This window comes from Oncorhynchus tshawytscha, linkage group LG26 (genome assembly GCF_018296145.1).
Source record: "Oncorhynchus tshawytscha isolate Ot180627B linkage group LG26, Otsh_v2.0, whole genome shotgun sequence".
Classification (NCBI taxonomy): Eukaryota; Metazoa; Chordata; class Actinopteri; order Salmoniformes; family Salmonidae; genus Oncorhynchus; species Oncorhynchus tshawytscha.
In genome coordinates this window covers 8,242,485-8,269,731 of record NC_056454.1, presented here as the reverse complement: position 1 = coordinate 8,269,731, position 27,247 = coordinate 8,242,485, and the positions used below count along the sequence as shown (strand labels likewise).

General features: G+C 40.9%; 1 protein-coding gene across 1 annotated transcript; it reads right to left on the bottom strand.

Annotated features, from left to right (window-relative positions):
* Positions 1–5,196: 5,196 nt before the first annotated feature.
* Positions 5,197–26,960, bottom strand: LOC112225107 (actin-related protein 3). The gene is made up of 12 exons (XM_024388760.2): positions 26,771–26,960; positions 23,470–23,525; positions 22,997–23,109; positions 21,645–21,755; positions 20,886–20,981; positions 20,553–20,660; positions 12,482–12,625; positions 9,879–10,052; positions 8,556–8,648; positions 8,215–8,340; positions 7,061–7,144; positions 5,197–6,275 (listed from the first exon to the last, which is right to left on the bottom strand). The coding sequence occupies exons 1-12, from the start codon at positions 26,812–26,814 to the stop codon at positions 6,180–6,182; spliced, it is 1,245 nt and encodes a 414-aa protein (XP_024244528.1). The 5' UTR covers positions 26,815–26,960; the 3' UTR covers positions 5,197–6,179.
* Between the last annotated feature and the right edge of the window lie 287 nt (positions 26,961–27,247).

The window sequence follows — 27,247 nt, the reverse complement described above, 5'->3', positions numbered from 1 at the left end:
ACAGAGAGGTTTCAAAAACAGGGGCACTTCCTGATTGAATTTTCCTCAGGTTTTAGCATGCAATATCAGTGATGTTTAACTCACAGACAAAATATTGACAGTTTTGGAAACTTTAGAGTGTTTTCTATCCTAATCTGTCAATTATATGTATATTCTAGCATCTGGTCCTGAGAAATAGGCCGTTTACTTTGGGAACATTATTTTTCCAAACATAAAAATAGTGCCCCCTAGGTTCAAGAGGTTATAAACGTATCTCACACGCACATCATTTTTCCCTTGCTGATATCCTTCTTTAATGACTTTGGGGGTTGCCTGATGCGCCGCCTGCAGAACTGGCAAGTGTCCTTTATCATCCTTCTCATGTGTTCATGTTGTGCTGCACTCATTGGGAGTGCACGTAATAGACTTTAGTTTGTTTAATAGTCTCGTACCTTCTTGTCATCTGCATTTTTTTCCGTAGGATCCCCAATTGAACAAGGCTTTTCTTGAGCTGCTTACACAGGGTTGTTTTAATCTGTGAAAAATGTCTGAGGAATCCTTCTGTATAATGAAAGAAGGTTGCTGCTATATCTGTATCTTTTGAGATGAAGATCTAGCTAGGCTGGTAATTTAATCCAAACCAAAAACTAGATTCCTGTGTTCTATACTTGACAAGTTATCAAAAGAATTGTTATTAAATACAATGCACATTAAAAACACTTAAAACAAATAATTATGGATAATTTTGCAGGAGTAAACTACCAAGCCTGAAACTAGATTCCATGGAACATCAACATGGTTTGTACTTACTTTTAGGCATATAATGTATACAATCAATCACATACATCAAGTTGTTTCAAATGAATTTTAGATATAAGTCCCCTTAAAATAAAAACCAACACAAAACATTTAGTTATTTCCGATAACATTTTTTAATTTCTTACCCCACACAGAATTCCTGCAATGTCAACAAAACAAATCTGTTCCTTCTGTCACAGTAAATGTATAAGTCAGAGCCTTGTTTTGTCCCAGTTTTCCCAAACAATACCATACTAAAATTGGTAATTTAAGTGCCGGTCCCTGAAATAGATTTTCTGTTGGTGGAATAAGGCTGTTTGAATCTCCATTGGCATCTTCTAGTGCTGTATTTATTGTTTGTTTTGGGTAGGTTCTTTTTTTCAAGCAGGAACCTATTACCTGTGCTCAAAGAAGAAACCTCTTTTCCATATAAATGAGGCTATCGTTTCTCAGCACACTCTCTATTTGTCCTGCTTACAGTGTTGGGGGAATCTGAATGCTCAGGGGGGTTTTCTCAATCAATTGGCCAACGACGACCTAGCTACCTACCAAGCAAAACTGAAGCACTTAAGAGCCATTCACAGGTGTAATTGGGGCCATTACACAAATGGCAAAACCCAGAAATATCATGAAACCCTGCCTATTGAGGTAGATTTACCCTCAAATGCCAGGCTTCCAAACTTGTATGGTTGGTGAGCAAGATTTGGAGCAAGATAGCTAAGGAAATCCTGGTAACACTTTACATAACATTCTTATTCCAAGCCATAATGTAAAGTGCTACCAAAATGCTGCCTTCCCTCCATATTTTCTTCAGCATAACTACAACCAGTTATAGGTCTCTTGAACAGCAAGGATTTCCTTTCCAACCATTTCCATTGGAGAAGAACAGGTGCAAACTCAAAATAGCTCAGATTTGTTTTTAAAGAACTTATGCATGAGGCCTCCCAAGGCACTGTATCGCAGTGTTGCGTCATCACTACAACCTGGGGTTCGATCCCACAACCGGGCCGTGACTGGGAGTCCCATAGGGCGGTGCACAATTGGGTTAGTGGCCTAGCCACTCCTTGTGGCAGGCCAGGCGCCTGCAGGCTGACTTCGGTCATCAGTTAAACAGTGTTTCCTCTGACACATTGGTGTAGCTGGCTTCCGGGTTAAGCAAGCGGGTGTTAAGAAGCACGGCTTGGCGGGTAATGTTTCGGAGGACGCATGACTCGACATTTGCCTCTTCCAAGCCCTTTGGGGAGTTGCAGCGATGAGACCATATCACGAAAAAGGGGGTGAAAATTACAACAACAAAAATAACTAATGCATGAGAGCTGATATTGACTTTCTATTTTGAATTGTGGTCTAATTTCCTTGTGTCGAAGGTATCTACATTAGGGCAAAATCTACAAACACCAAGTGGTGCACCAAATTGTGCTCCCCCTTTGATAATAGCTAAATAATTTGAGACCAAGACTAACTACCTCACCCAAGTGACAAATCAGGCACTAGTACACTGTTTCAGTAGACATCACCTCTGCAGTCTCAATCCCCTCTTTCCCACTCGTGTGTAAGTGGTCTGGTTCCAAATTGTCTTGAGGACTATGTCCTCACTTGTCAAGAGGACTATGTGACCATGTACACACAGACATTGATAGTTTCTGGTGGCTTCAATTCTCCTGAAGGACAGAAATAGAGGTAGGAAAAAGGTTTCCTCCAGCAGTCAGTAAAGCCATTGGGACTTTGTGTCTGAGTATTTCGGATGGAGCCAATGCTTTTTAAATGAGAGTCAGCTGTTGCTGGATGAACGACAATGGAGATTATTGCCTCTACATCATTGTCTGTCAAAAGTACAACTAATTTCTACTTTTTTCGTACAAGTTCGCAGCATGTTGCATACGTAAAAATATTGTGATTGTCAGACAATCATCACTGTTGTCTGGCAACGGATAACTCCTGTTGAAAAAGCATTGGCTCCATCCAAAATTCTTGGAAAAAAATCCCTATGTGGCTAATGCTGGCATCATCACCTGTTGTCCGTTTGACATAACTTTCTGATGCGGTATCACTTCCCGATGGAGACCTATGCCTCGTCCCATTCTCCTGTTTTGCGGTCTCTGAACGCATGTTTGAAAAAGTTTCTGGTGGGGGGAATGGGTATCCGTAACTCCAATGAAAATATGGACTTATGAGTAAAACTACAAGGTGTGAAGACTGTTTTGCATGTCAGTCACATCCCATACTTAACAATGAATTATACAAAGAGTGATTTGGAATTCCCATTGTTAGAGCCTATCGTGCCCATGATATACTAGACAACATACACATGGCCGGAACACTTGTAAAAAGTGTCATCTTTTGCGTCAATCCCTAGCAACACACTACTACTTTTAGAGATCCATTGTCCAGCCATGCAATTTATAAACTTGATCTCCACCGTAAAAAGTATCTCGACATCATCTCTGACCCTTGCAACATTGTTGCAATATTAAAATATTAAAATTAGATCTGGGACACAGTGGCTTTGCCTCCTGGCTATGTCCACATCACAGCCATGATAGAAATGTCATAATACATGGCCTCATGTATGATTGCTTAATTGATTGCCCTCCACAGTTGAAGTCAGAAGTTTACATACACCCTAGCCAACTACATTTAAACTCAGTTTTTCACAATTCCTGACATTTAATTGTAGTAAGTTAGGGTCGCCACTTTATTTTAATGTGAAATATCAGAACAATAGTAGAGAGAATGATTTATTTCAGCTTTAATTTCTTTCATCACATTCCCAGTGCGTCAGAAGTTTACATACACTCAATTAGTATTTGGTAGCATTGCCTTTCAATTCTTTAACTTGGGTTAAATGTTTCGGGTAGCCTTCCACAAGCATCCCACATTAAGTTGCGTGAATTTTGGCCCATCCCTCCTGACAGAGATGGTGTAACTGAGTCAGGTTGTAAGGCCTCCTTGCTCGCACACGCTTTTTCAGTTCTGCCCACAAATGTTCTGTAGGATTGAGGTCAGGGCTTTGTGATGGCCACTCCAATACCTTGACTTTGCGGTCCTTAAACCATTTTGTCACAACTGTGGAAGTATGCTTGGGGTCATTGTCCATTTGGAAGACCCATTTGCAACCAAGCTTTAACTTCCTGACTGATGTCTTGCGATGTTGCTTCAATATATCCACATAATTTTACTTCCTCATGATACCATCTATTTTGTGAAGTGCACCAGTCCCTCCTGCAGCAAAGCACCCCCACAAAATGCCACCCTTGTGCTTCACGGTTGGGATGGTGCTCTTCGGCTTGCAAGCTTCCCCCTATTTCCTCCAAACATAACGATGGTCATTATGGCCAAACAGTTCTATTTTTCTTTCATCAGACCAGAGGACAATTCTCTAAAAAGTACAATCTTTGTCCCAATGTGCAGTTGCAAACCATAGTCTGGCTTTCTGATTGTGGTTTTAGAGCAGTGGCTTCTTCCTTGCTGAGCGGCCTTTCAGGTTAGGTCGATATAGGACTCGTTTTACTGTGGATATAGATATATTTGTACCGGTTTCCTCCAGCATCTTCACAGGGTTCTTTGCTGTTGTTCTGGGATTGATTTGCACTTTTCGCACTGAAGTACATTCATCTCTAGGAGACAGAACGAGTCTCCTTCCTGAGCGGTATGACGGCTGCGTGGTCCCATGGTGTTTATACTTGCATACTATTGTTAGTACAGCTGAATGTGATACCTTCAGGCGTTTGGAAATTGCTCCAAAGGATGAACCAGACTTGTTGAGGTCTACCATTTTTTTCTTCTGAGGTCTTGGCTGATTTCCTTTGATTTTCCAATGTCAAGCTAAGAGGTACAGAGTTTGAAGGTAGGCCTTGAAATACATCTACAGAAAAACCTCCAATTGCCTCAAATTATGTCAATTAGCCTGTCAGAAGCTTATAAAGCCATGACATCATTTTCTGGAATTTTCCAAGCTGTTTAAAGGCAGAGTCAACTCTAGTGTATGTAAACTTCTGACCCACTGGATTTGTGATACAGTGATAAGTGAAATAATCCATCTGTAAACAATTGTTGTAAAAATTACTTAGGACATCTACTTTGTGCATGACACAACTGACTTGCCAAAACTATAGTTTGTTAACAAGAAATTTGTGGAGCAGTTGAAAAATGAGTTTTAGTTACTCCAACCTAAGTATATAAACTCCAGACTTCAACTGTATAGGCTAGATGTTCTTATTTACGATATCTGAGAAATCATTGCACATGAAACAGTGAATTATCAAATCACTGGACAATTAGAGACAAGGCAAACAAGAACCCAGTCAGAAATGTGTTCTAGTTTTGTTTTATCATGGGCTGGAGCTCTTTATATGACATTGTGTGGTGTTGATTGTGTTTGTTGCTGTAAAAACAATAGTCCAGTCAAGCACCGAGAAACAAATTTGAGCCTTTATTGGAATGTTGTAAGGCATTAAATACACAAATCCCACATTTTTTGATAATTTGGCATTTAATTTAAAAAAAGAAAAGGCTAACAATACTGGTCCTACAGTCATTCTCTTTCAATGTCATAATTATTTTATGAATAGTTTGCTTTTCTTTCACTGCAATATAGAAGAGGAAACCTGGAATGGTCGAAAATAAAAGCAGAGGCGTGTTAATATAGAATTAAAAGGGAAATAGCAAGGACAGACATGGGTAGAATAATGAGGGAGAGCCAAAGTTTTCTAACTTAAAAAAATACTGTGTATCAAAGCTGCATTGTGGGTTAAAATGGTCACTTGCTGATACTGGTATGCATTTACATTTTTCTCCCCGGATATCCCAAGTTTTACATATAAAAAACCTTTGTATGAAATATAAACAAGCTCTTGCTGTGGTACATAAAGTGAAGTGCATTTGAAGCAGAAAAAAAAATTATGTAAAGGAGACATTAATATGTTCTATAACCTTGCCATGATCAACAATAGCTTGAGTTGCCAGATATTCCCTGGACTCAAGTTCTACAAACATAAATAATGTTTTATGACTTCTGGTTTTATTATCATCATCGATGTTATTGTCGTCATCAACGTCACCATCAAATCCCCCACCACCATCCCGCTTTCAGTATGTTGCTCGACAGATCCAGAAATGATCTTTTATTGTTTTGGTTTAGAAACCATATTTCCCTCATTTTGGAAAATGAAACAAAAAAAACAAAACATTTCCAATGAATTTTCCAGCCGGACTGTGTTTGGTCTGGTCTCTTTTTTTCCTTTTTTAAAATTCTGTATCGCCTTCTCGTTCTGTACAATGAACGAGCAATCAAAAATCGCAAACGCACCAACCCTGACCCGCAGCATCCCCTTCCCATGACCACCCCCTATTCTCCCAACCCAACCCACCCCATCTAACCATTAGATATTGGAGGGCCACAGTTAAGACATGACTCCGAACACAGGGTTGTGACGACAGATGCTAGGCCCAATCTCCTCATAGTCCTTTTTGGTGTGGCATACCTGGTAGAACTCAGGCTAGAAAAGAGAAAGCAATGTGTTGACATTTGGCATATTTGAATAAAATAGAAAACATTTAAAAGTTGAGAACAAATGATCTTAAAAACATTTTTTTTTCAAGTCAAAGAGTGTGGGTTAGAGTTTTTCATTCTCTTTATCTTAAAATACATGTTTAAGATGCCCGTCTCTACCATACAAATCAAAGGACGTTCCGTAAAAAAAAATATCTACAGTATATGTCCTTATTAACCAAAGACTAAAAGCATTTAATGCAGTGCTGTAAAATGTCAGTGATGACACAACCCACTTTACAGTCACAACCTACAGTACCGGAGTTCCTGTTCTAAAAAGGTGTTATTCAGTTGACTCATCATGACTAATGCAATGTTGTAAACTCGCAACAATCACAATGAACATCATCAATGGATGCCCCTGATTTGACATTGGAATTATACACAATTACTTTGGCATTTCAATCGGGTTACCTGGAAACTGGAAGATAATATGCCCTTAGAGTAAACACAAAATGGCAGTAATCATGCTGACAATGCAAATCACTGATATTCAGCTAAAGTGCTGACAGTAACCTTTTATTGCATTATCTTGGACTACATTCTAAGAAGGTAGTTATGCAGTTGGCACATAGAATATTTTCTGAATTACATTTAAAATCATTAAAATTGTTTTACTATGTGACAAGTTAGATGTGTCCTTATCATATGAATTTTGTTCCAAAGAACACGACAGAATTTCTACAATTCCACTTATAATACTGTTTTCCCCCACAGAATAGCAATACTTACAGTTGAGGCTAACATGGATCCTCCGAACCACACTGCATATCTCTGCATATGATGAGTGATGACTTGCACATCAATTGGTTTGGGCTGAGAAGGCAAAAGCAAAAACCAGAAATAAATCGATGTTAGGGATTTTTCTGGATCAAATAGGCATGGCAATGGGCACGATCGGCACAACTGAATTTTAGAGAAAATTTTAGAGGCCCCCATCTTGGCGGTGTAAAGCCAATTTAATGCAATTCTACACATTTAGCCAGTTTCAAAGCTAATTTCCTGCTATTCCATGCATTTTGCCATGGCTAATGGTGTGTTCATTTGCTCAAAAATGACTAAATCAATATTGCTAAATAGATTGTTTTTGAATTTTCAATTCCCGTGTGACTGTATAGCTTTAATTTTGATGATTGTTAGTTCTCATTGTAATTATAATTATTTTTAATTATTATTTTTGAAAAAACAGTTTTCATTATGGGGTATTGTGTGTAGATTGATGAGGAATGTTTGTATTTAATCCATTTTAGAATGATGCTGCAATGTAACAAAATATGGAAAGGGGAAGGGGTCTGAAAACTTTCCAAATGCACTGTACTTAATATCTGGATTTTATTTGTTTAAGTTTACACTGAAAGCATAAGGTCCAATGTAGCAATTTTTTAAAATCTCTATTATGAAATAATTTCTGGGTAACAATGAATTACCTTACTGGTTTCAATTAAAATAGTGAAAAAGTGACAAATTGTTTGTTAGCATAGAGCAGTGCTGGGGCATAGGAAACTAGCCGTTACTGGCAAAGGCTTGGAACTCTTTCTTATTGGTCTATTAACTAAGTCTTTAAAAAAAGCTCTAACATTAAAATAACATTTTCACAGTATTATTCCAACCTCAATTTGATATAAAACAAGTTGACTGCACTGGGCCTTTAATAATGTTTTAAAAATGCTTGGAACTAGGCATCCCAAAAAAAAAATCACTTTAGGTGGTCAAGCCAAGGATTTCAATGGCTGAAAAGTCTCTGGATGATACATTTCTCTGCCAAAACAGTAGCCGGTTACAAGCTCTGACTAATAACAGCAGGGATTCAGAGCTTGACGGGACCAGTTCCGTAAGGAAACAGGAACAGCTCTGGTAAGGTTACCATAACTAGGTACTGCTCTCACCTTGAGCTTGCCCCCACTCAGCTCCTCACTCATCTTCAGCCTGGCGTCCACAGTCCTCTTCAGGTCCCTCTGCAGGCGCCGCCCAAAGTCCCTGAACATGGTGGAGCCGCCTGACAGGACAATGTTCTGGAGAGGAACACAGTGGGACGGATATTGTCAGATATTGTGGCAAATAAAGAGGGTTCAACTTGTTCACACGCACATACAGAACATTTTGATATTGAAAGGAGTTGCAGACCAGAGAGCTGATAAGTCTGTTCAAGTCAAATCCAAAATGCTTATTGGACATTAATGGGATGTGGTTTTAACCAAGATCTATGTAGTTCCAGGGATAGGATTACCTTGTAAAGAGGACGTCTGACATCAATGGGGCAGTTCTGGATAACCTCGTCCACAACTTCAGAGATGGGCTGGGTGAAGTCAGGATTGGCAAACTGGGGGATTTTAAGGAAGAGTGAAGGGGGAAGAAAAGTATGAGAGAAAGAATTTATAATTGTATACACATCCACGTTCACAGAAACATATCTTTCAGAATATCTTAACCATTTTAAAGATGTCTATCTCCATCATTCACTCCAGCCTCTGCAGCCCTGTTCTGCACAACTCCTCTTCTGCCTGTAATTCTAGGACATTGTAGGACAGGGTTCCCCAACTGCCCACCCCACATTTTTCGGTGAAAAAAAAAATATATATTTAAAAATGTTTATTGTTGAATATAAAACTAAAAACACCAGAAAATCAGCTCCAAGTGATTTACATTTTGGAAATCTGTTCCAAAGTACTCCCACACGTAAGAGATACAAGTAACTGCCAAATAAAGAAAACACCTAAATAAAGTGTCTTAAAAGGGCAAGTGACAACAGCTTCAATGCACATTGGCATAGATTTTACAAGTGTCTGGAACTCTAATGGAGGGATGAGACAATTCTTAGATGGTAAATTCTACCATTTGGTGTTTTGTTGATGGTGGAAAACGCTGTCTCATGCGCTGCCCCAGAATCTTCCATTAGTGAGCAATTGGGTTGAGATCTGGTGACTGAGACAGTCATGCCATATGGTTTACATTGTTTTCATGCTCATCAAACCATTCAGTGATCATTAGTGGGCTGTGGATGTGGGGGCATTGTCATCCTATGGGAACATAGCCATGGTAGAAAAAATAATGGCCTGCTCAACATTTTTAAACATGACCCTAAGCATGATGGGATGTGAACTGCTTAATTAACTCAGGAACCACACCCTGTATCCCTTGTTTACTTTTTTTTGCAGGTAAGAGTACATGTGATCGTATACAAATGTAAGCCAGGTTTTAAATTATGATTTTTTTTTTGTCAAATATTTTATCTGTTTGGGCTTCTTGAGGTCAATTTGCAGTCTACAAATTATTTGTAATTATGTTCCGGCCGCATACCATCTGCTCAAGAAGAAATTGACCCGCGGCTGAATCTAGCTGATGATCCCTGATATAGGATTATTCTACTTATGATGGTCTTACCACAAATGTTTAGCTACTGTAACCTAGGACCTATAGGTCAGAGTTAACATTATGCTAATGTTCGATGACACTGAAGAGAACATTTCCCACTCATGTTATGCTAGTCTAATTAGCATAGCGCTAACCTCTTGCTATAAAGCAGTTTAACAGCATAGTGATAACTGCTTACCTCTGGGTGGAAGAAGATCTCAGGGCCAAGGAAACGCTCGTAGCCCACGTCAACAGTGAACTCCTTCTTGCTTATGTTGTTAATTCCAGTGTACTGTTTGATCCACTTGGAGCCATCCGTGTCGTACTTGTTGAACTCTTTCACTAGGTCAGGACACACGTAGCTGAAACGCTCCTGGTGGAAAAATACATGTATTTTTTATTTAACCTAGGCAGGTTTTGCCGGGGTAGGCCGTCATTGTAAATAAGAATTTGTTCTCAACTGACTTCAGTTGAGAACAAATTCTTATTTACAATGACGGCCTACCCCGGCAAAACCCGGTCGATGCTGGGCCAATTCTGCGCCGCCTTATGGGACTCCCAATCTTGGCTGGATGTGATACAGCCTGGATACAAACTAGAGACTCTGGTGATGCCTCTTGCACTGAGATGCAATGCCTTAGACCGCTGTGCCATTCGGGAGCAAGGTGTGGAGGACAAAGCGTGAGTGGATGCTGAAGTACAGTGTAACTGGTTACATACTGTACGTTACATTCTGTAGGGTCAGTGTGGTCCACAGAACTTAGAGCTGGACTGAAACTTTTTTTAAAGTTCAAGAGTAATTTATTTCCATTTCTTTTGTTTTAGTACACATGTGTAAAGGTCTTTGATCTTGGTGAGCAATACAACTCAGGAAGTAATTCATTCCACAGTATCTGTCGTTGTATCTGTCGAACTGCTTTGCTTTATCTTGGCCAGGTCACAATTGTAAATGAGAACTTGTTCTCAACTTGCCTACCTGGTTAAATAAAGGTAAAATAAAATAAATAAATAAAAATCTCTAGAGAGAAATCAGATCAAGGCCAAAATGGGCGATGTAGTAGGGAGTTGTAGTTTCCAACAGGCCAATATTCTACACTGTTAGTGCAGAAAACATGGTAATTTACTTACAATGACCATAATCAATTGTGCACCTACTTGTCTGGTCTGGGTTTCTTTTACACGTGCTAAGTTAGTTTAGGGCAGACACAGAAAGGGAGAGAATAGACAGAAAATGTGCAATCGAGAGGGATAGAAAGCGTCGCCTGAAAATACCTGATCTAAGTGATTGATAGCTGGTATTCAGCAGTCATAAAAGTATGTCTTATTTTCTTTGAAGAACTACTAAAATAGTGATTACCTGTGATACGCGGTAATGAAGTCACTACCATCATGGTGTATTGCTGTATTCTGTGTTGTTACAGCATTCAACCCACATAATGCATAGTGCATTTAATGTTTTAAAACATGTAATCGAACCAAAACCATTAATTTGCTCAACACTAGTACCTGCATGATTCCGTCCCTGTTTTGACCATGATTTTGGCCCCAATTACATTCTAAATTATTTTAAGACTTTCCAACAACACAGGACTCCACTTAAAACAATTCTACAAAACACAGATTTTGGTAGAGACAAATGCAAATGATTGGACAGCTATTTTTTAAGAGCAAGAACATAGCATACAAATCAAGCTACCAATTGCAGTCAGTGATCAAGTCTGTGGGATGAAAAGAGTGTATGGTTGCCTCGGGTTGAAAAACAATGTGACCTTCAACAGTACGCCCCAAAAGGAGTTAGGTGAGCCTTTCAATAAAAATGTACTGCTTTGGATCAAGAAGGGAAGGGAGGTGAATCCCAATTGATTCTGGTGAAAACAAGGGGCAATTTACAAGCTTGGTGTTAATGGGAACACCACACACCCTTTGAACCACCTGGGGAGTCAAGTTGTCCATCTTGAAGTGTAAACTTAAAAAATCAAAAACAGAACTGCATCTGTGTCCCACATTTCAAACTACCTTACAAAAGAGAAGACTGAACATCAAGTGATGTTCTTAGCAGGAGGTATTAAACTTACAGGGTAGAACATTGGCGCCACCTAGTGTTATAGTCAAACTACAGACACGGTCAGAATTACACATTCCCAATTGTAGAAATCTTGGTTCATTTATTTCTTCATTTATATTTCAGAAAAAAATCAGAGTTGTGTTAGCAATGTTCAAATACTCAGTCAACTTCCAATGCAAACAGTGACAAAATCTGAACTGGGTGAGTGTTGGTAGAGGAATGCTGTTGGGGCGCATACCTTCATTGAATGAAAGTGCTGGACAATAATGAGAGCGGTAGACTAGTTGTTGGAGAAAGACAAAACAGTGGGACTTCTGCCAAAGTGGTCGGTCCAGGACCCAGGACCAGAGTGACAAGTGTTATGATGCAGTAGCGCGAGTTATGAGGAACTGTCTGACTGTTGTTAATCAAGCCAAGCTAGTATGCTACTGCAATGTAGACTTCACCTTGTAAATCGCACTCCAAAACAGTTCTTGTGAAAGCAGAAGATATTTTGTTGAATTCTCACAAAATGGCTTAGGGAACCGCAACAGAGTACATTATTCCTGTGTGAAAATGCCCTTAGGCAACACAGGATAGTTTCAATTTAAAATCAACATTCTGGAAAACCTTGCCTCAGAGAACCAGGGATACGGTTGAGAATTTGGTCTAGAATTGGCTCCTTGACTGTACTATGAACCACAGTGGTTGGTGAGTGGAGTAGTGGTTGACGGGAAACATAGTTCACTGTGACCTACCTTGACTGCCTTGGCCGTTTCCAGGGACTGCTCTGGGGGGATGCCCACCTCCCGCTCCCTCAGAAGCTGCTGGGTGAAGTAGGTGATGTCACGACCCGCGATGGGGATGTGCTTTATACAGCTGCCGATGACGTAGCCCTCAGCCTACAGCAACACAAAAAGAAAGATGGTTCAGAGCTCACAATGTCTAGGGTGAGGTGACATCACAGCATATAAGAATAAATAGGTCAAAGTAGATGCACGTGTTTAAATAACGCTCATGCCAGATTTACACCATTGTGCTGAACTAAACCGTACTGTGCTGGCCTGGTTATTTTCTTTTCACATTGTCCTTTCCAACAACTATGGTGGATGTGTAGTCAAGCCAGCCCAGTATAGTTCGGCTCAGTAGTTAGAAAAAGGGATCAGTTAATATATAACTGACTATTCTTTTAGCAACATTGAAGGCATATTTTTCTATCATAGATGCTCACATCCTGAATTATGTTTGGCTGACTTTCTGTATGTTAAGCAGTGGCTTGTACATCCTACAAGATGCTGACTTAATCTCCACTGTGCACACAACGTGTGTTCTTGCAATACATTTACTTGCCAGGCAATTGCTCCTGTATCTAAGGCTGTGTGTCAAAAGCATAGTGGCCTACTTTGATAGTTGCCTTCATCTGCACTGATTGAAAAGAAATGGACAAGAGAAAATACTGAACAAAAATAAACACATGTTTCATGAGCTGAAATAAAAGATCCCAGAAATGTTCCTTACGCACAAAGCTTTTCTCTCACATTTAGTGCACAAATTTGTTTATATCCCTGTAATTACTCCTTTGCCAAGACAATCCATCCATCTGAGTGTGGCATGTCAAGAAACTGATTAAATGGCATGATCATAACACAGGTGCACATGGGGCTTGGGACAATAAAATGGGCACTAAAATGTGCAGTTTTGGCACAGAATAATGCCAGAGATGTCTCAAGTTGAGGTAGTGTGCAATTGGCATGCCGACTGCAGGAATGTCCACCAGAGCCGTTTCCAGATAATTGAATGTTCATTTCTCTACCATAAGCCGTCTCCAATGTCATTTTAGAGAATTTGGCAGTATGTCCAACTGGCCTCAAAAACAACGCCAGCCCAGGACCTTCCCCAGGACCTCCACATGTGGCTTCTTATCCTGCGGGATCGCCCGAGACCAGCCACCCAGACAGCTGATGAAACTGAGGAGTATTTCTGTCTGTAATAAAGACCATTTGTTGGGAAAAAACTAATTCTGATTGGCTGGGCCTGGCTCCTCAGTGGCTGGGCTTGGCACCCCAGTGGGTGGGCCTATGCCCTCCAAGGCCCACCCATGACTGTGCCCCTCCCCGGTCATGTGAAATCCATAGATTAGCTCCTAATTAATTTATTTACATTTACTCATTTCCTTATATGAACTATAACTCAGTAAAAATCATTGAAATTGTTGCATTTATATTTTTGTTCAGTATAGATTTCTTTAGTAACGGGGAAGGAAACAGGGAAAGGAGGCCACTAAGAAGTATTGAGACACATGCAGGATCAGGGGTCTGGCTGAGGGAGCCTTTCGCTGGGACCATGTTTGTGTTAAGTATGACACGCAGTAGAAAAACATTTAGCAATGGAACACAACAATCTGTGTTCCTATTGGACAAGTTCAGGTTGTACATCCGTCTCTGTTAAAAAAAAAATCCTTATACTCTCTGGGTGTTTCTCAATATGCATACTACCATGACTCCACACTCATGCTCAGAGTGCATTCTCTCGACCACGTTCTCTTGAGTACATTCTTGTGAGGATGAGTGTAGAGAATGCATAAAACAATATGAAGCACACACTCCCCCTACTGTGTTACCTCACAATTCATCTCCCCATTCACTGAGCCTTCTTCCAAGATATACACAAAGCAAGTGTTTTACTTGATAATTATCAGCTAGATACAGTGCATTCAGAAAGTATTTAGACCCCTTTTCCACATTTTGTTACGGTAGAGGCTTACTCAAATATTGATTAAATTTGAAAAAATCCTAAACACAATACCCTAAAACAGGCTTTTAGAAATTAAAATATTAAAAAACAGAAATACCTTATTTACATAAGTATTCAGACCCTTTGCTATGAGACTCGAAATTAAGCTCAAGGGCATCCTGTTTCTATTGATCATCCTTGAGATGTTTCTACAACTTGGTTGGAGTGCATGTCAGAGCAAAAACCAAGCCATGTGGTCAAAGGAATTGACCGTAGAGCTCCGAGACAGGATTGTGTCGAGGCATAGATCTGGGGAAGTGTACAACATTTTTTTTGCTGCATTGAAGGTCCCCAAGAACACAGTGGACACCATCATTCTTAAAAATGGAAGAAGTTTGGAATCACCAAGACTATTCCTAGAGCTGGCGGCCCAGCCAAACTGAGCAATTGGGGGAGAAGGGCCTTGATCAGGAAGGTGACAAAGAACCCGATGGTCACTCTGACAGAGATCCACCTTGGAGATGGGCAAACCTTCCAGAAGGACAACCATCTCTGCAGCACTCCACCAATCAGGCCTTTATGGTAGAGTGGCCAGACGGAAGCCACTACTCAGTAAAAAGGCACATGACAGCCCACTTGGAGTTGGCCAAAAGGCACCTAAAGGACTGTTAGACCATGAGAAACAAGATTCTCTGGTCTGATGAAGCCTAGATTCAACTCTTTGTCCTAAATGCCAAGCATCACGTCTAGAGGAAACCTAGCACCATCCCTAAGGTGAAGCATGGTGGCAGCATCATCATGCTGTGGGGATGTTTTTCAGCAGCAGGGACTGGGAGACTTCATGGGACTGGGAGTCTAGTCAGGATCGAGGGAAAGATGCACAGAGCAAAGTACAGAGAGATTCTTGATGAAAACCTGCTTCAGAGCGCTCAGACTGGGGCGAATATTCCCCTTCCAACAGGACAATGACCCTAAGCACACAGCCAAGACAACACAGGAGTGGCTTCGGGACAAGTCTCTGAATGTCTGAGTAGCCCAGACAGATTTCTAAAAACCTGTTTATACTTTGTCATTATGGGGTATTGTGTGTAGATTGAGGGAAAATAATATTTAAATCAATTTTAGAATAAGGCTGTATTTGTATGTGAAAAAAGTCAAGGGGTTCTGAATACTTTCAGAATGCACTTTATATGAATCGTAATAATGTAGGTAACCAGATAGTTTAACTGGCAAAAATGACCTAAAACTAATATTATGCAAGATAGCCATGAAGAATTTAACCTCTGGCTAGCTAACAGTACTAGTAGCTCGCCCATTTGACTTATTATGGGCTTGCGATCTATGGTACGTAGGGAGATAAACATGACAAAATTAACACAGTATTTATTTATTAACGTATCAAGATAAAATATTGTAGTCAAGCAACATATGAGATGTGAATAGGCAACATTTCAACTTGCACCAAGATGGCATAGCAGTTCAGACGTCTTTTGTCCTCGTCTTGTCCCGTATATGTATGTATGTATGTATATATACATATACACACATATATATACATATACACACATATATATATATATATATATTTACAACTTTTTTCACATACATTTTTTTATTTTTCCATAAACTCATCTTCAAAACACTCTCCTGCAACCTGCCTCATCAATTTATATTTATAAAAAAGTATTATTTACCTCAAATCTGTAATCCTCCAAGAAGCTAGCCAGAAGCTAGTTCAGAAGCTAGTTCAGAAGCAGTTAGCTTCTTTACTGGCAAATCGTTAGTATTCAGCTAAGCACGGTTTGTGGTCATCAGCTGTCCTTTAGCTCGAAAATCTATCGCCAGTTTTGTACGGCGCAGCGCGGCTCGGAACGGAACATACCGGACCAATTTCTCTCCATGTCCATATTATTATTATTTTTATTTTTTGGGGCCTCTATAACTATATCTATTGTTTTTATTTTTGTTGTGTGATTTGGATTAATCCCCTCTACCACACGGAACCCCACTAATCTACTGACGAACGCAAGAGGTGGCTAATAACAGACCTCCATCCTATGCTAGCTTGCTACCGATGGCCTGGCTAGCTGTCTAAATCGCCGTGACCCCCAACCAACCTCTCCACTCACCGGACCCTTTTGATCACTCGACTAAGCATGCCTCTCCTTAATGTCAATATGCCTTGTCCTTTGCTGTTCTGGTTAGTGTTTATTGGCTTATTTCACTGTAGAGCCTCTAGTCCTGCTCACTACACCTTATCCAACCTATTAGTTCCACCACCCACACATGCAATGACATCTCCTGGTTTCAATGACGTTTCTAGAGACAATATCTCTCTTCATCACTCAATACCTAGGTTTACCTCCACTGTATTCACATCCTTGATGCTATTTTATCGCCCCCAGAAACCTCCTTTTACTCTCTGTTCCAGACGTTCTAGACGACCAATTCTTATTGCTTTTAGCCGCACCCTTATTCTACTCCTCCTCTGTTCCTCTGGCGATGTAGAGGTGAATCCAGGCCCTGCAGTGCCTAGCTCCACTCCTATTCCCCAAGCGCTCTCTTTTGACGACTTCTGTAACCGTAATAGCCTTGGTTTCATGCATGTTAACATTAGAAGCCTCCTCCCTAAGTTTGTTCTATTCACTGCTTTAGCACACTCCGCCAACCCGGATGTTCTAGCTGTGTCTGAATCCTGGCTTAGGAAGACCACCAAAAACTCTGAAATGTTAATTCCGAACTACAACATTTTCAGACAAGATAGAACTGCCAAAGGGGGCGGTGTTGCAATTTACTGCAAAGATAGCCTGCAGAGTTCTGTCCTACTATCCAGGTCTGTACCCAAACAATTTGAACTTCTACTTTTAAAAATCCACCTCTCTAAAAACAAGTCTCTCACCGTTGCCGCCTGCTGTGCTCTGGACACCATGCAATCTAAACTTGATGTCCTCAATCTCACACAAATTATCAATGAACCTACCAGGTACCTCCCCAAAGCCTTAAACACGGGCACCCTCAGAGATATCATCCTAACCAACTTGCCCTCTAAATACACAACTGCTGTCTTCAACCAAGATCTCAGCGATCACTGCCTCATTGCCTGCATCCGTAATGGGTCAGCGGTCAAACGACCTCCACTCATCACTGTAAAACTCTCCCTGAAATACTTCAGCGAGCACGCCTTTCTAATCGACCTGGCCGGGGTATCCTGGAAGGATATTGATCTCATCCCGTCAGTAGAGGATGCCTGGATATTTTTTTTAAATGCCTTCCTAACCATCTTAAATAAACATGCCCCATTCAAGAAATTTAGAACCAGGAACAGATATAGCCCTTGGTTCTCCCCAGACCTGACTGCCCTTAACCAACACAAAAACATCCTATGGCGTTCTGCATTAGCATCGAACAGCCCCGTGATATGCAGCTGTTCAGGGAAGCTAGAAACCATTATACACAGGCAGTTAGAAAAGCCAAGGCTAGCTTTTTCAAGCAGAAATTTGCTTCCTGCAACACTAACTCAAAAAAGTTCTGGGACACTGTAAAGTCCTTGGAGAATAAGAACACCTCCTCCCAGCTGCCCACTGCACTGAAGATAGGAAACACTGTCACCACTGATAAATCCACCATAATTGAGAATTTCAATAAGCATTTTTCTACGGCTGGCCATGCTTTCCACCTGGCTACTCCTGCCCCGGTCAACAGCACTGCACCCCCCACAGCAACTCGCCCAAGCCTTCCCCATTTCTCCTTCTCCCAAATCCGTTCAGCTGATGTTCTGAAAGAGCTGCAAAATCTGGACCCCTACAAATCAGCCGGGCTAGACAATCTGGACCCTTTCTTTCTAAAATTATCTGCCGAAATTGTTGCCACCCCTTATTACTAGCCTGTTCAACCTCTCTTTCGTGTCGTCTGAGATTCCCAAAGATTGGAAAGCAGCTGCGGTCATCCCCCTCTTCAAAGGGGGGGACACTCTTGACCCAAACTGCTACAGACCTATATTTATCCGACCATGCCTTTCTAAGGTCTTTGAAAGCCAAGTCAACAAACAGATTACCGACCATTTCGAATCTCACCATACCTTCTCTGCTATGCAATCTGGTTTCAGAGCTGGTCATGGGTGCACCTCAGCCACGCTCAAGGTCCTAAACGATATCTTAACCGCCATCGATAAGAATCATTTCTGTGCAGCCGTATTCATTGATCTGGCCAAGGCTTTCGACTCTGTCAATCACCACATCCTCATCAGCAGACTCGACAGCCTTGGTTTCTCAAATGATTGCCTCGCCTGGTTCACCAACTACTTCTCTGATAGAGTTCAGTGTGTCAAATCGGAGGGTCTGCTGTCCGGACCTCTGGCAGTCTCTATGGGGGTGCAACAGGGTTCAATTCTTGGACCGACTCTCTTCTCTGTATACATCAATGAGGTCGCTCTTGCTGCTGGTGAGTCTCTGATCCACCTCTACGCAGACGACACCATTCTGTATACTTCTGGCCCTTCTTTGGACACTGTGTTTAACAACCCTCCAGGCAAGCTTCAATGCCATACAACTCTCCTTCCGTGGCCTCCAATTGCTCTTTAAATACAAGTAAAACTAAATGCATGCTCTTCAACCGATCGCTACCTGCACCTACCCGCCTATCCAACATCACTACTCTGGACGGCTGTGACTTAGAATACGTGGACAACTACAAATACTTAGGTGTCTGGTTAGACTGTAAACTCTCCTTCCAGACCCATATCAAACATCTCCAATCCAAAGTTAAATCTAGAATTGGCTTCCTATTTCGCAACAAAGCATCCTTCACTCATGCTGCCAAACATACCCTTGTAAAACTGACCATCCTACCAATCCTCGACTTTGGCGATGTCATTTACAAAATAGCCTCCAATACCCTACTCAACAAATTGGATGCAGTCTATCACAGTGCAATCCGTTTTGTCACCAAAGCCCCATATACTACCCACCATTGCGACCTGTACGCTCTCGTTGGCTGGCCCTCGCTTCATACTCGTCGCCAAACCCACTGGCTCCATGTCATCTACAAGACCCTGCTAGGTAAAGTCCCCCTTATCTCAGCTCGCTGGTCACCATAGCATCTCCCACCTGTAGCACACGCTCCAGCAGGTATATCCCTCTAGTCACCCCCAAAACCAATTCTTTCTTTGGCCGCCTCTCCTTCCAGTTCTCTGCTGCCAATGACTGGAACGAACTACAAAAATCTCTGAAACTGGAAACACTTATCTCCCTCACTAGCTTTAAGCACCAACTGTCAGAGCAGCTCACAGATTACTGCACCTGTACATAGCCCACCTATAATTTAGCCCAAACAACTACCTCTTTCCCTACTGTATTTAATTAATTTATTTTGCTCCTTTGCACCCCATTATTTTTATTTCTACTTTGCACATTCTTCCATTGCAAATCTACCATTCCAGTGTTTTACTTGCTATATTGTATTTACTTTGCCACCATGGCCTTTTTTTGCCTTTACCTCCCTTATCTCACCTCATTTGCTCACATCGTATATAGACTTGTTTATACTGTATTATTGACTGTATGTTTGTTTTACTCCATGTGTAACTCTGTGTCGTTGTGTGTCGAACTGCATTGCTTTATCTTGGCCAGGTCGCAATTGTAAATGAGAACTTGTCCTCAACTTGCCTACCTGGTTAAATAAAGGTGAAGAAAAAAAATTTTTCTCTCCTTGTATTTTCTCTCGCTTAAACTCAAATAATGGCCAAAATTGATTTCAAGAAATTTTGCATGATTTTTTACGTGGTTGCGTCATATTTCTTTGCATACTTTCCGTTGAGGCTTGCATCTATGCATGCTTCAAAATATGTACAAACGGCGTACGCATTTGATAAGTGCCCTCCATGCTCCGTTTCGCATACTTTAATTTGGACTAATACTCCGACCCTCCCATGAGCACAGTAGTATGCATTTTGAGAAACACTGTGTGTGTGTGTGTGTGTGTGTGTGTGTGTGTGTGAGATTGTATAGTGTGTGCACATGAGTGAATGTGTGTAATAGATCAGTCTTTTCTGTCAGACGTGATAAGGCTTTCCTCAGATCAGGTGTGTTTGTCACTCACCACAGGGATAACGTGGGTGACTCCATCTCCGCTGTCGATGACCGTCCCCGTCAGTGTCCTCTCCCCCACCTGTCTGGATGTCCAGGAGGCAGCCAGCGCCAGGACAGCCTTGGGTATAGAGAACACAAGGTCAATATGACACCATTGTAAAACAACAACAGTAAAACAATACTGAGGGTGTCCATGATGTCATTGACCACATTATTTAAACAACATTAAACAGCAGGGGGCAGTGAGGAAGTCTGTGTTTTACATAAAAGCATAAAGGCTGTGTGTGCAAGTGTTTGTTTCTGATAGATATAAATAGTGTTCCCAGGGATGATGAGGCCATACCTGCACTGCAATGTAGAGCCCTGGGACGTTGAAGGACTCAAACATGATCTCTGCTGTATACTCTCGGTTCTCTGGTGTGTTCAGAGGAGGCTCTGTCTGCAAGAGGACACCACAGTACTGGGAGTTAGACTTCAACACAGACACACTAATCCAACCAGCATCAGATTTATTAACAACCACATCACCCTCAATTACAGGTAAAAGTCTATGCTATGTACCTACAGAAAAGGTTTTAGTTACAATGTATTACAACAGCCTTAGTGTTCGCCATACATTAATTTATCAGCAGCTTAAAATTGGAAAAAAAAATGTATATTTTTATTCTCCTGAGACGCGCTTTTAAGATCAGAGTAACAACTTACATCAGACCGTCCAAGAAACCTCCAGATAGCGAGCTTGTAAACCTGGAAGTGTTGCCAACCCTATTAATAGATGTATAGATGTATGCCCCAGAAAGACCCAAGGTTTTTAGCCCACTGTTATAACCATTTCGTTTTAGTTCCCTTCACTGGGTGTTCTATTTTACTTGGCTCACAGTGCTGATATAGTCCTACTTCCTCAAGTGTACTGGCATTCATGACAGCACTTTTAATCCAGGGGCGCACAACTCAGTACCTCCAGTTCCGCAGACCCATTGGTTTTCATTTCACCCATCAGATTGTAAAGAGAGCTCACCCTCTTTGACAAGTGTGCCCTCTATCCATCTGTATGGTGTCTTTCTATCCTGTAAATGTCCCATTTGGACCATGGTCCACTTACCAACAGAAAGTAGTGGTCCTCAGGCTCCGCCCTCAGGTACTTGAAGATCACCTGTTCCATGAACCTCTCCATCAGGTCCCAGTCCTCGACAATGCCATGACGGATGGGCCACTGTGGGCGAGAGGTCAAAGATCAATCACACTGGCAAACATACAGGGCCCGGTTTGAGGCATGTGTCGATACTGATACGATCAAAAGACATCAATGTCCTCGGATCAGCTTTCTCCATTAAAATCTTACCTTAACATTCAAATTATTCCACAATACTGATGACGGATCAGCTCCGAAAAACATATAATCCCTGCCTGCAAATATTGAGGTGGGTTATTCTAATACTTACCCTACAATAATGCACTAAAATCAAGATTTGGCACACTACTGCCCACATGTTGAATCAAAATTAAACAGTAGCCTACAATTAGCAAAATATAACTCAATTGAATGAACATGAAATTGATTTGAATATTAATGAATTATACATCCGTATGTATCCTATAATGTAGTATATTTATCTTTTAATGCAGTCATCTCGGTTTTCATTTGAAACATCTTTTCATCCTTCTCTTGTTCGTAACAATTTCGAAGACATTGGCAACTTTGTACTCATAGTTAACTTCTTTGTGAAGCTACCAGTGGTCACAGAGAGACAAATAAACATTTTGAATCTATGTTTAGTGGATCTCATCTGTGCATAAAGTGACTCCGTAGGAGGAAAAACCGCATATAATGATGCACTTAGCTGTTCTACGAGAGGTCTGAGGTAGTCGGTAAATAACAAGCATTTTCAAGTGCTATGTTAGTAACGATGGTTTTTGAAAACAGCTCAGAGATTTAACGATGCTCCTATGAAGGTTCTAACTATGAAAGCAGCCTTAATACACTTTTGGGAAACTAGGCCTTGGCTTGTAAATTACTTTGCGACTAAGTACACCAACATACATTTTAGTGCATGGTTGAATGACACATCAAGTACAAGACCATAATGAGTAGGCCTGCATGGCCTAGTAGCACATAATGTGCACTAACAAACATTGAGTGCATTGCATAGTGACAAATAGTCATGTGAAATGAGAGTGACTGGCCGTTGACAGACACCTATTCCAAGGAAATACGGAAACCAGTATACTGCACCAGAGAGGTATCTTTGAAATGCACAGTATGCAAGTTCATATGACAACTTGTAGGCCATTTGTCATGTTCAATTGGTAGGTTTGTACTTTGTATTGGTCACATACAAATGGCTCTTCAGGGCTGTCATGTTTGGCATTGGACAGGTTTACTTGTGGTATATGTGAGTTTTAATATACTGTATTGGGTGGCCCTGTAGCCTTTTTGAGTCATGGGTTTGGTACCTTTGTGGCATAATTGGGCTTGTCTATCCCCTCATCTCCGATGAAGAAGTCCAGGTCGTCCACCCCCTTGACCGTCCTTGATCCAACCTTGGCCGACTCTTTGATTGCAATACCTGGTAGGGATGAGAGATGGATAGAGGAAGAAAGAAACACACACAGAGACAGAGAGAATCAATTAGACTAAGGCCGTGTTTGATGAAAGGGCTTAAGACACAAATCCAGTCAAACACCAAGTGCAAGAATGACCTACAGTATGCCCTCACTGTTCACTATCCAGCCTTGTATTTCCAAAGCATTGCCCCAAAGAGCTCTAAAATAGAAAAACAGGCCTGAAAATACTTTTAGCATCAATGATATCAGATCATAACCTAGACTCTTTGAAACCGTGTTAGGGCTCTGCTTATTAAAATTACTTTTGTCTAGGCAACAGTTAGCCTATCCTCAATGTGAGGTGAATGGAAACTTATACCCACATGACGGAACAATGAACTGTGGCTCTGTGTTCCCCGCATACCCCAGCTTAGTGTATCTGAAAGAGAGAAGGCACACCATTAGATTGAACATCACCTGATCACATTTTTTTGTATGGGTGACACTTTGTAAAAGGAGAAAATAATACAAATTGATTAGCAGGCATAGCCTATATTTTTGGTTAGGCCTAGCTTCTGTGATTTTTATCAATAAAACCCCTGTTCTTCCACAGATCAGTATAGTGCCAACAACTGCAGCTCAACTCTGAATAGCCTACCCTTCAATAGGAAGAGTGTAAAAGGGCATTTGGAATCTAAGGGGCTATTCATACATTTCCCCAAATCCACCACTTTGAGTAGAAACCTTAGCATAGCATCATCCTACAACTGGTCAGAGTGCCAGAAGTGTTGCAAATAAGGTTCACTTACACACGGCTAAAGCCTTATCGCAGAAAGATAAGCTGCATACAACAGTTAAGTTTGTGTTTACTGTAAATGGGTAGCCTAGAAATCTCAGCCCAGCTCATCGTAGTTGAAACATAAGCTACTACCATAAGGATATAAGACACATTGCCTGAGATGCTTTTCAATACCATCGTTTCAGTGCAGTAGGTTAGCCTATAGAAAGTAAGCCTAGTTGCTTTTAAGTCCTATTTTAACCGCATTGTAAATATAACAAGGCCTACCCAATGAGTGAGGAATAACAGAGCTGGTAAGGATTAACATTTTAGTAGCTGCACGTGGAAGACGTAGGCTTGGGGCTTCATTCCACAGAACAGTCCTAGCTTGTCTGGGGCAGCTACCTGCTTCAACAAGCCTGTTTCACTACACTCTTACCAGTGGACATAACCACAGGAGTACTCAAATACAAATCGATCCTCAAGCCCCTCCTCACTGAGAGGATCAGATAAGTATAGCCTACAAAATATGACAATGCTTAGGCAACATCCATTCAGTATTCTTAGAAATAGGTCTCTGCAAGTGCCTAAAATGGAGGGTAGGGAATAGAGGTTGATTGGGCATTAGGCAAGGCCTGAAATGTAAGCTAGGCTACCTTATTGCTGTGTTTGAAGAAAGACTACAATGTGAATCATGGCCTGGTAAAGGCCAAGTTTTAATAATGATAATGGCCTTACTGTGTGAAATCAAAACTGTTTGCTGAGCATGATAAGCAAATTTCAACTCCACCATAGCCCCAGGTACTACACTTACAGGCCAGGCTTGCAGCTAACACCTGCATTTGAAACATTTGTTTAGACCAAAACTGACCCCTACAAAATAAAAAAACATACAGTAGCCTACATAAAACAGTGGCTCTTCACAGACCTCCCAACAAAACTGTTATAGAGAAGTGAACAAAATAAGCAGTACAATAACTCTGCTGCTCCATTTCACTGTTGAGTTCTAAGAATAGCGGCCCACTTGTGCTTGAGGTAAGAGGATGTAGAGTTCATTTCAAATATTTTGGCTGTCGTGAGCATGACTCATGAGCTGTGTGGTGGTGTAGCCTACTCAACCAGACTTCTGCTGGCCTGGTACTTTAGCAACTTGGCTTTTATAGCAGTTTCAAACATCTGCTCTACAAAGGAGTTAGCCTCATTCTCCATCCTCAGCTGTAGTTTTCCAGTCCTCCCTCCCAGTGTGGACCAGATGCACTAGCCTAACTAATAGCCCAAAGGGAGCGGGGAAGATAAGTGGAGAGGTATGTAAGGAAACATGCAGAGTGAAGAATTCAAATCTCTGTATGGATTGCAAACAACGTAGCATATTTAGTTAGGCAATAACCCCAACTATAGTAATAAACATAAATCTAGGTCTCGGCTAATGCCTACATTAGATATCGCTCCTTAGATTACAATCTGTGCATTAATAGACAGCAAGTAAGAGTAACAATTAGGGCTGGGAAGCCAAAAAGACATTATCACGATACTTAGGTACCAATATGATGTGTATTGTGATTCTCACGATTCTATATGTATCGATACTCGATACTGTGAATTTATTGCGATTCGATGTTCCAAACATATCGCTCACCAAATGTTTGTTGCAGAGGGACAAGAGAGAGCCATGAGAAAACAAGTTTTGATCAGTCATGTAAATAAAAGGGCTGAAATCAAATTGGCACCCAATTTGATTAAAAAGAAGACGGAGAACAAGCTATGAAATGAAAATACTGGAGTTTTGGTGCAGGTATAGTTGACTAGCGCAAAAAATAATATTGCGATCATGTCAAAACGATATATCGTCAAAAATATATATCCTGATACATAACTGTTCCCCCCCGTTACTTGTAACGAAATGCACAAAAACATTGTCGCTGAATAACATTTACCAACGTGATTAACTGCCAAAACACCCTTTATTTAACTATTAAGAACACATTATTGCAGGCAACTAGAATGATGTGGTGTATTGCACAGCTCAATAATGAGGGATTAGCTTAGGTCCAACTGTTATTCATTCACTGGCTTAAAATAGATCTTGGGACGTGCAAACAGCATATTGGCATTTACAATATTTACAGATGATAAAAAAGGATGGGCATGAAGCAGAAGTATGCACAATCACAACAAAGTGCTGTAGAACTGTGAGGTCACGCAAATGAGAATCCTCGAACTTTTCTATTGAATACAAAACAGTCTTTGTTATTCAGACATTTATTAATGTATGGTTTCATTTAAGATGGTAAAGGAACGGCTAAATTTAGGAAATTAGAGAAGTATGCTAATAAAAAAAACATGTTCAGTTGCCGAAAACGACCATATATGGACTAAAAACCCTGAATGAGGAAGTCGACAATGTAGGAAGTCGCTCTGCGCATGCTCAAAGCCGGGCATCACTAGTAAGCAAGCACTGTACAATTACTTATGAAATGAATACCATTAACGATACAAAATTCAACTTTACAATAAACATGGAAGACCCTTTATACTGTCCATTCAAAGTATTTCCGAAATGCAATATATTAGATCCCCAGCAATGAAGAACAGATTGGGTGGATATGTTGTATTGAAAATGCCTTTCCAACAGGAAGAAAACATTTTGTGATGATGAAAGCAAATAGCAGGCGTATAGCTAGCCATCTAGTGAATACAGCATAAATGTATGTTAAACAGCAGTACAGTAACAGCCTAATAAAAAAACGTTAGTTTTGTAATAAATGGCCCAAGGTTACATTGATTCAATGTATTAGCAAGCTATAGCTAGCACACACACACAGTTGCTGACAGCGATGGGCTCCGAGTCGGTGACACCCAAAATCTCGGTGCGCTATCTGCAAGGCGGTCTAGTTTGAATAGCTTACCCTGTACCGCAGTCGACAACACACGCCGGTAATCGTCCTGCCATCTCGTGTGCTTCTGGTAATCACAAATGTTTTCTGTTAATCGATAGCTGTCTGTGTCGGCTGGAGGATATTGCAAACCGTCCACAGGCGGAAACCTGAACCTGCACAAAGTACAGTTTCTAACGTTACTTCCGCAATCGGTCTAGGGCAGGCAAGATGGCTGACGCCGGGGAGCGCTTGAGTGAAGCAGGCAGAGTCAGCTTCACAGCTGTCAATCACAGTGGCCCCTGAGAGTAAAGCATCAACACTGCCAGGGGAATAAAACGTGACACAATAGGTGGTTGTGCCTAAATAAAATCCATCTAACTTTATTAGAACTAATAAAATAATATAATGCTGCAATGGTCAATACTGGCCTAGGGCACATCAATTTAAATGGGCAAATTCTCTGGACCAGGATTGAGATCAAATCCAGAATTTTGAGTTTTACAGTGC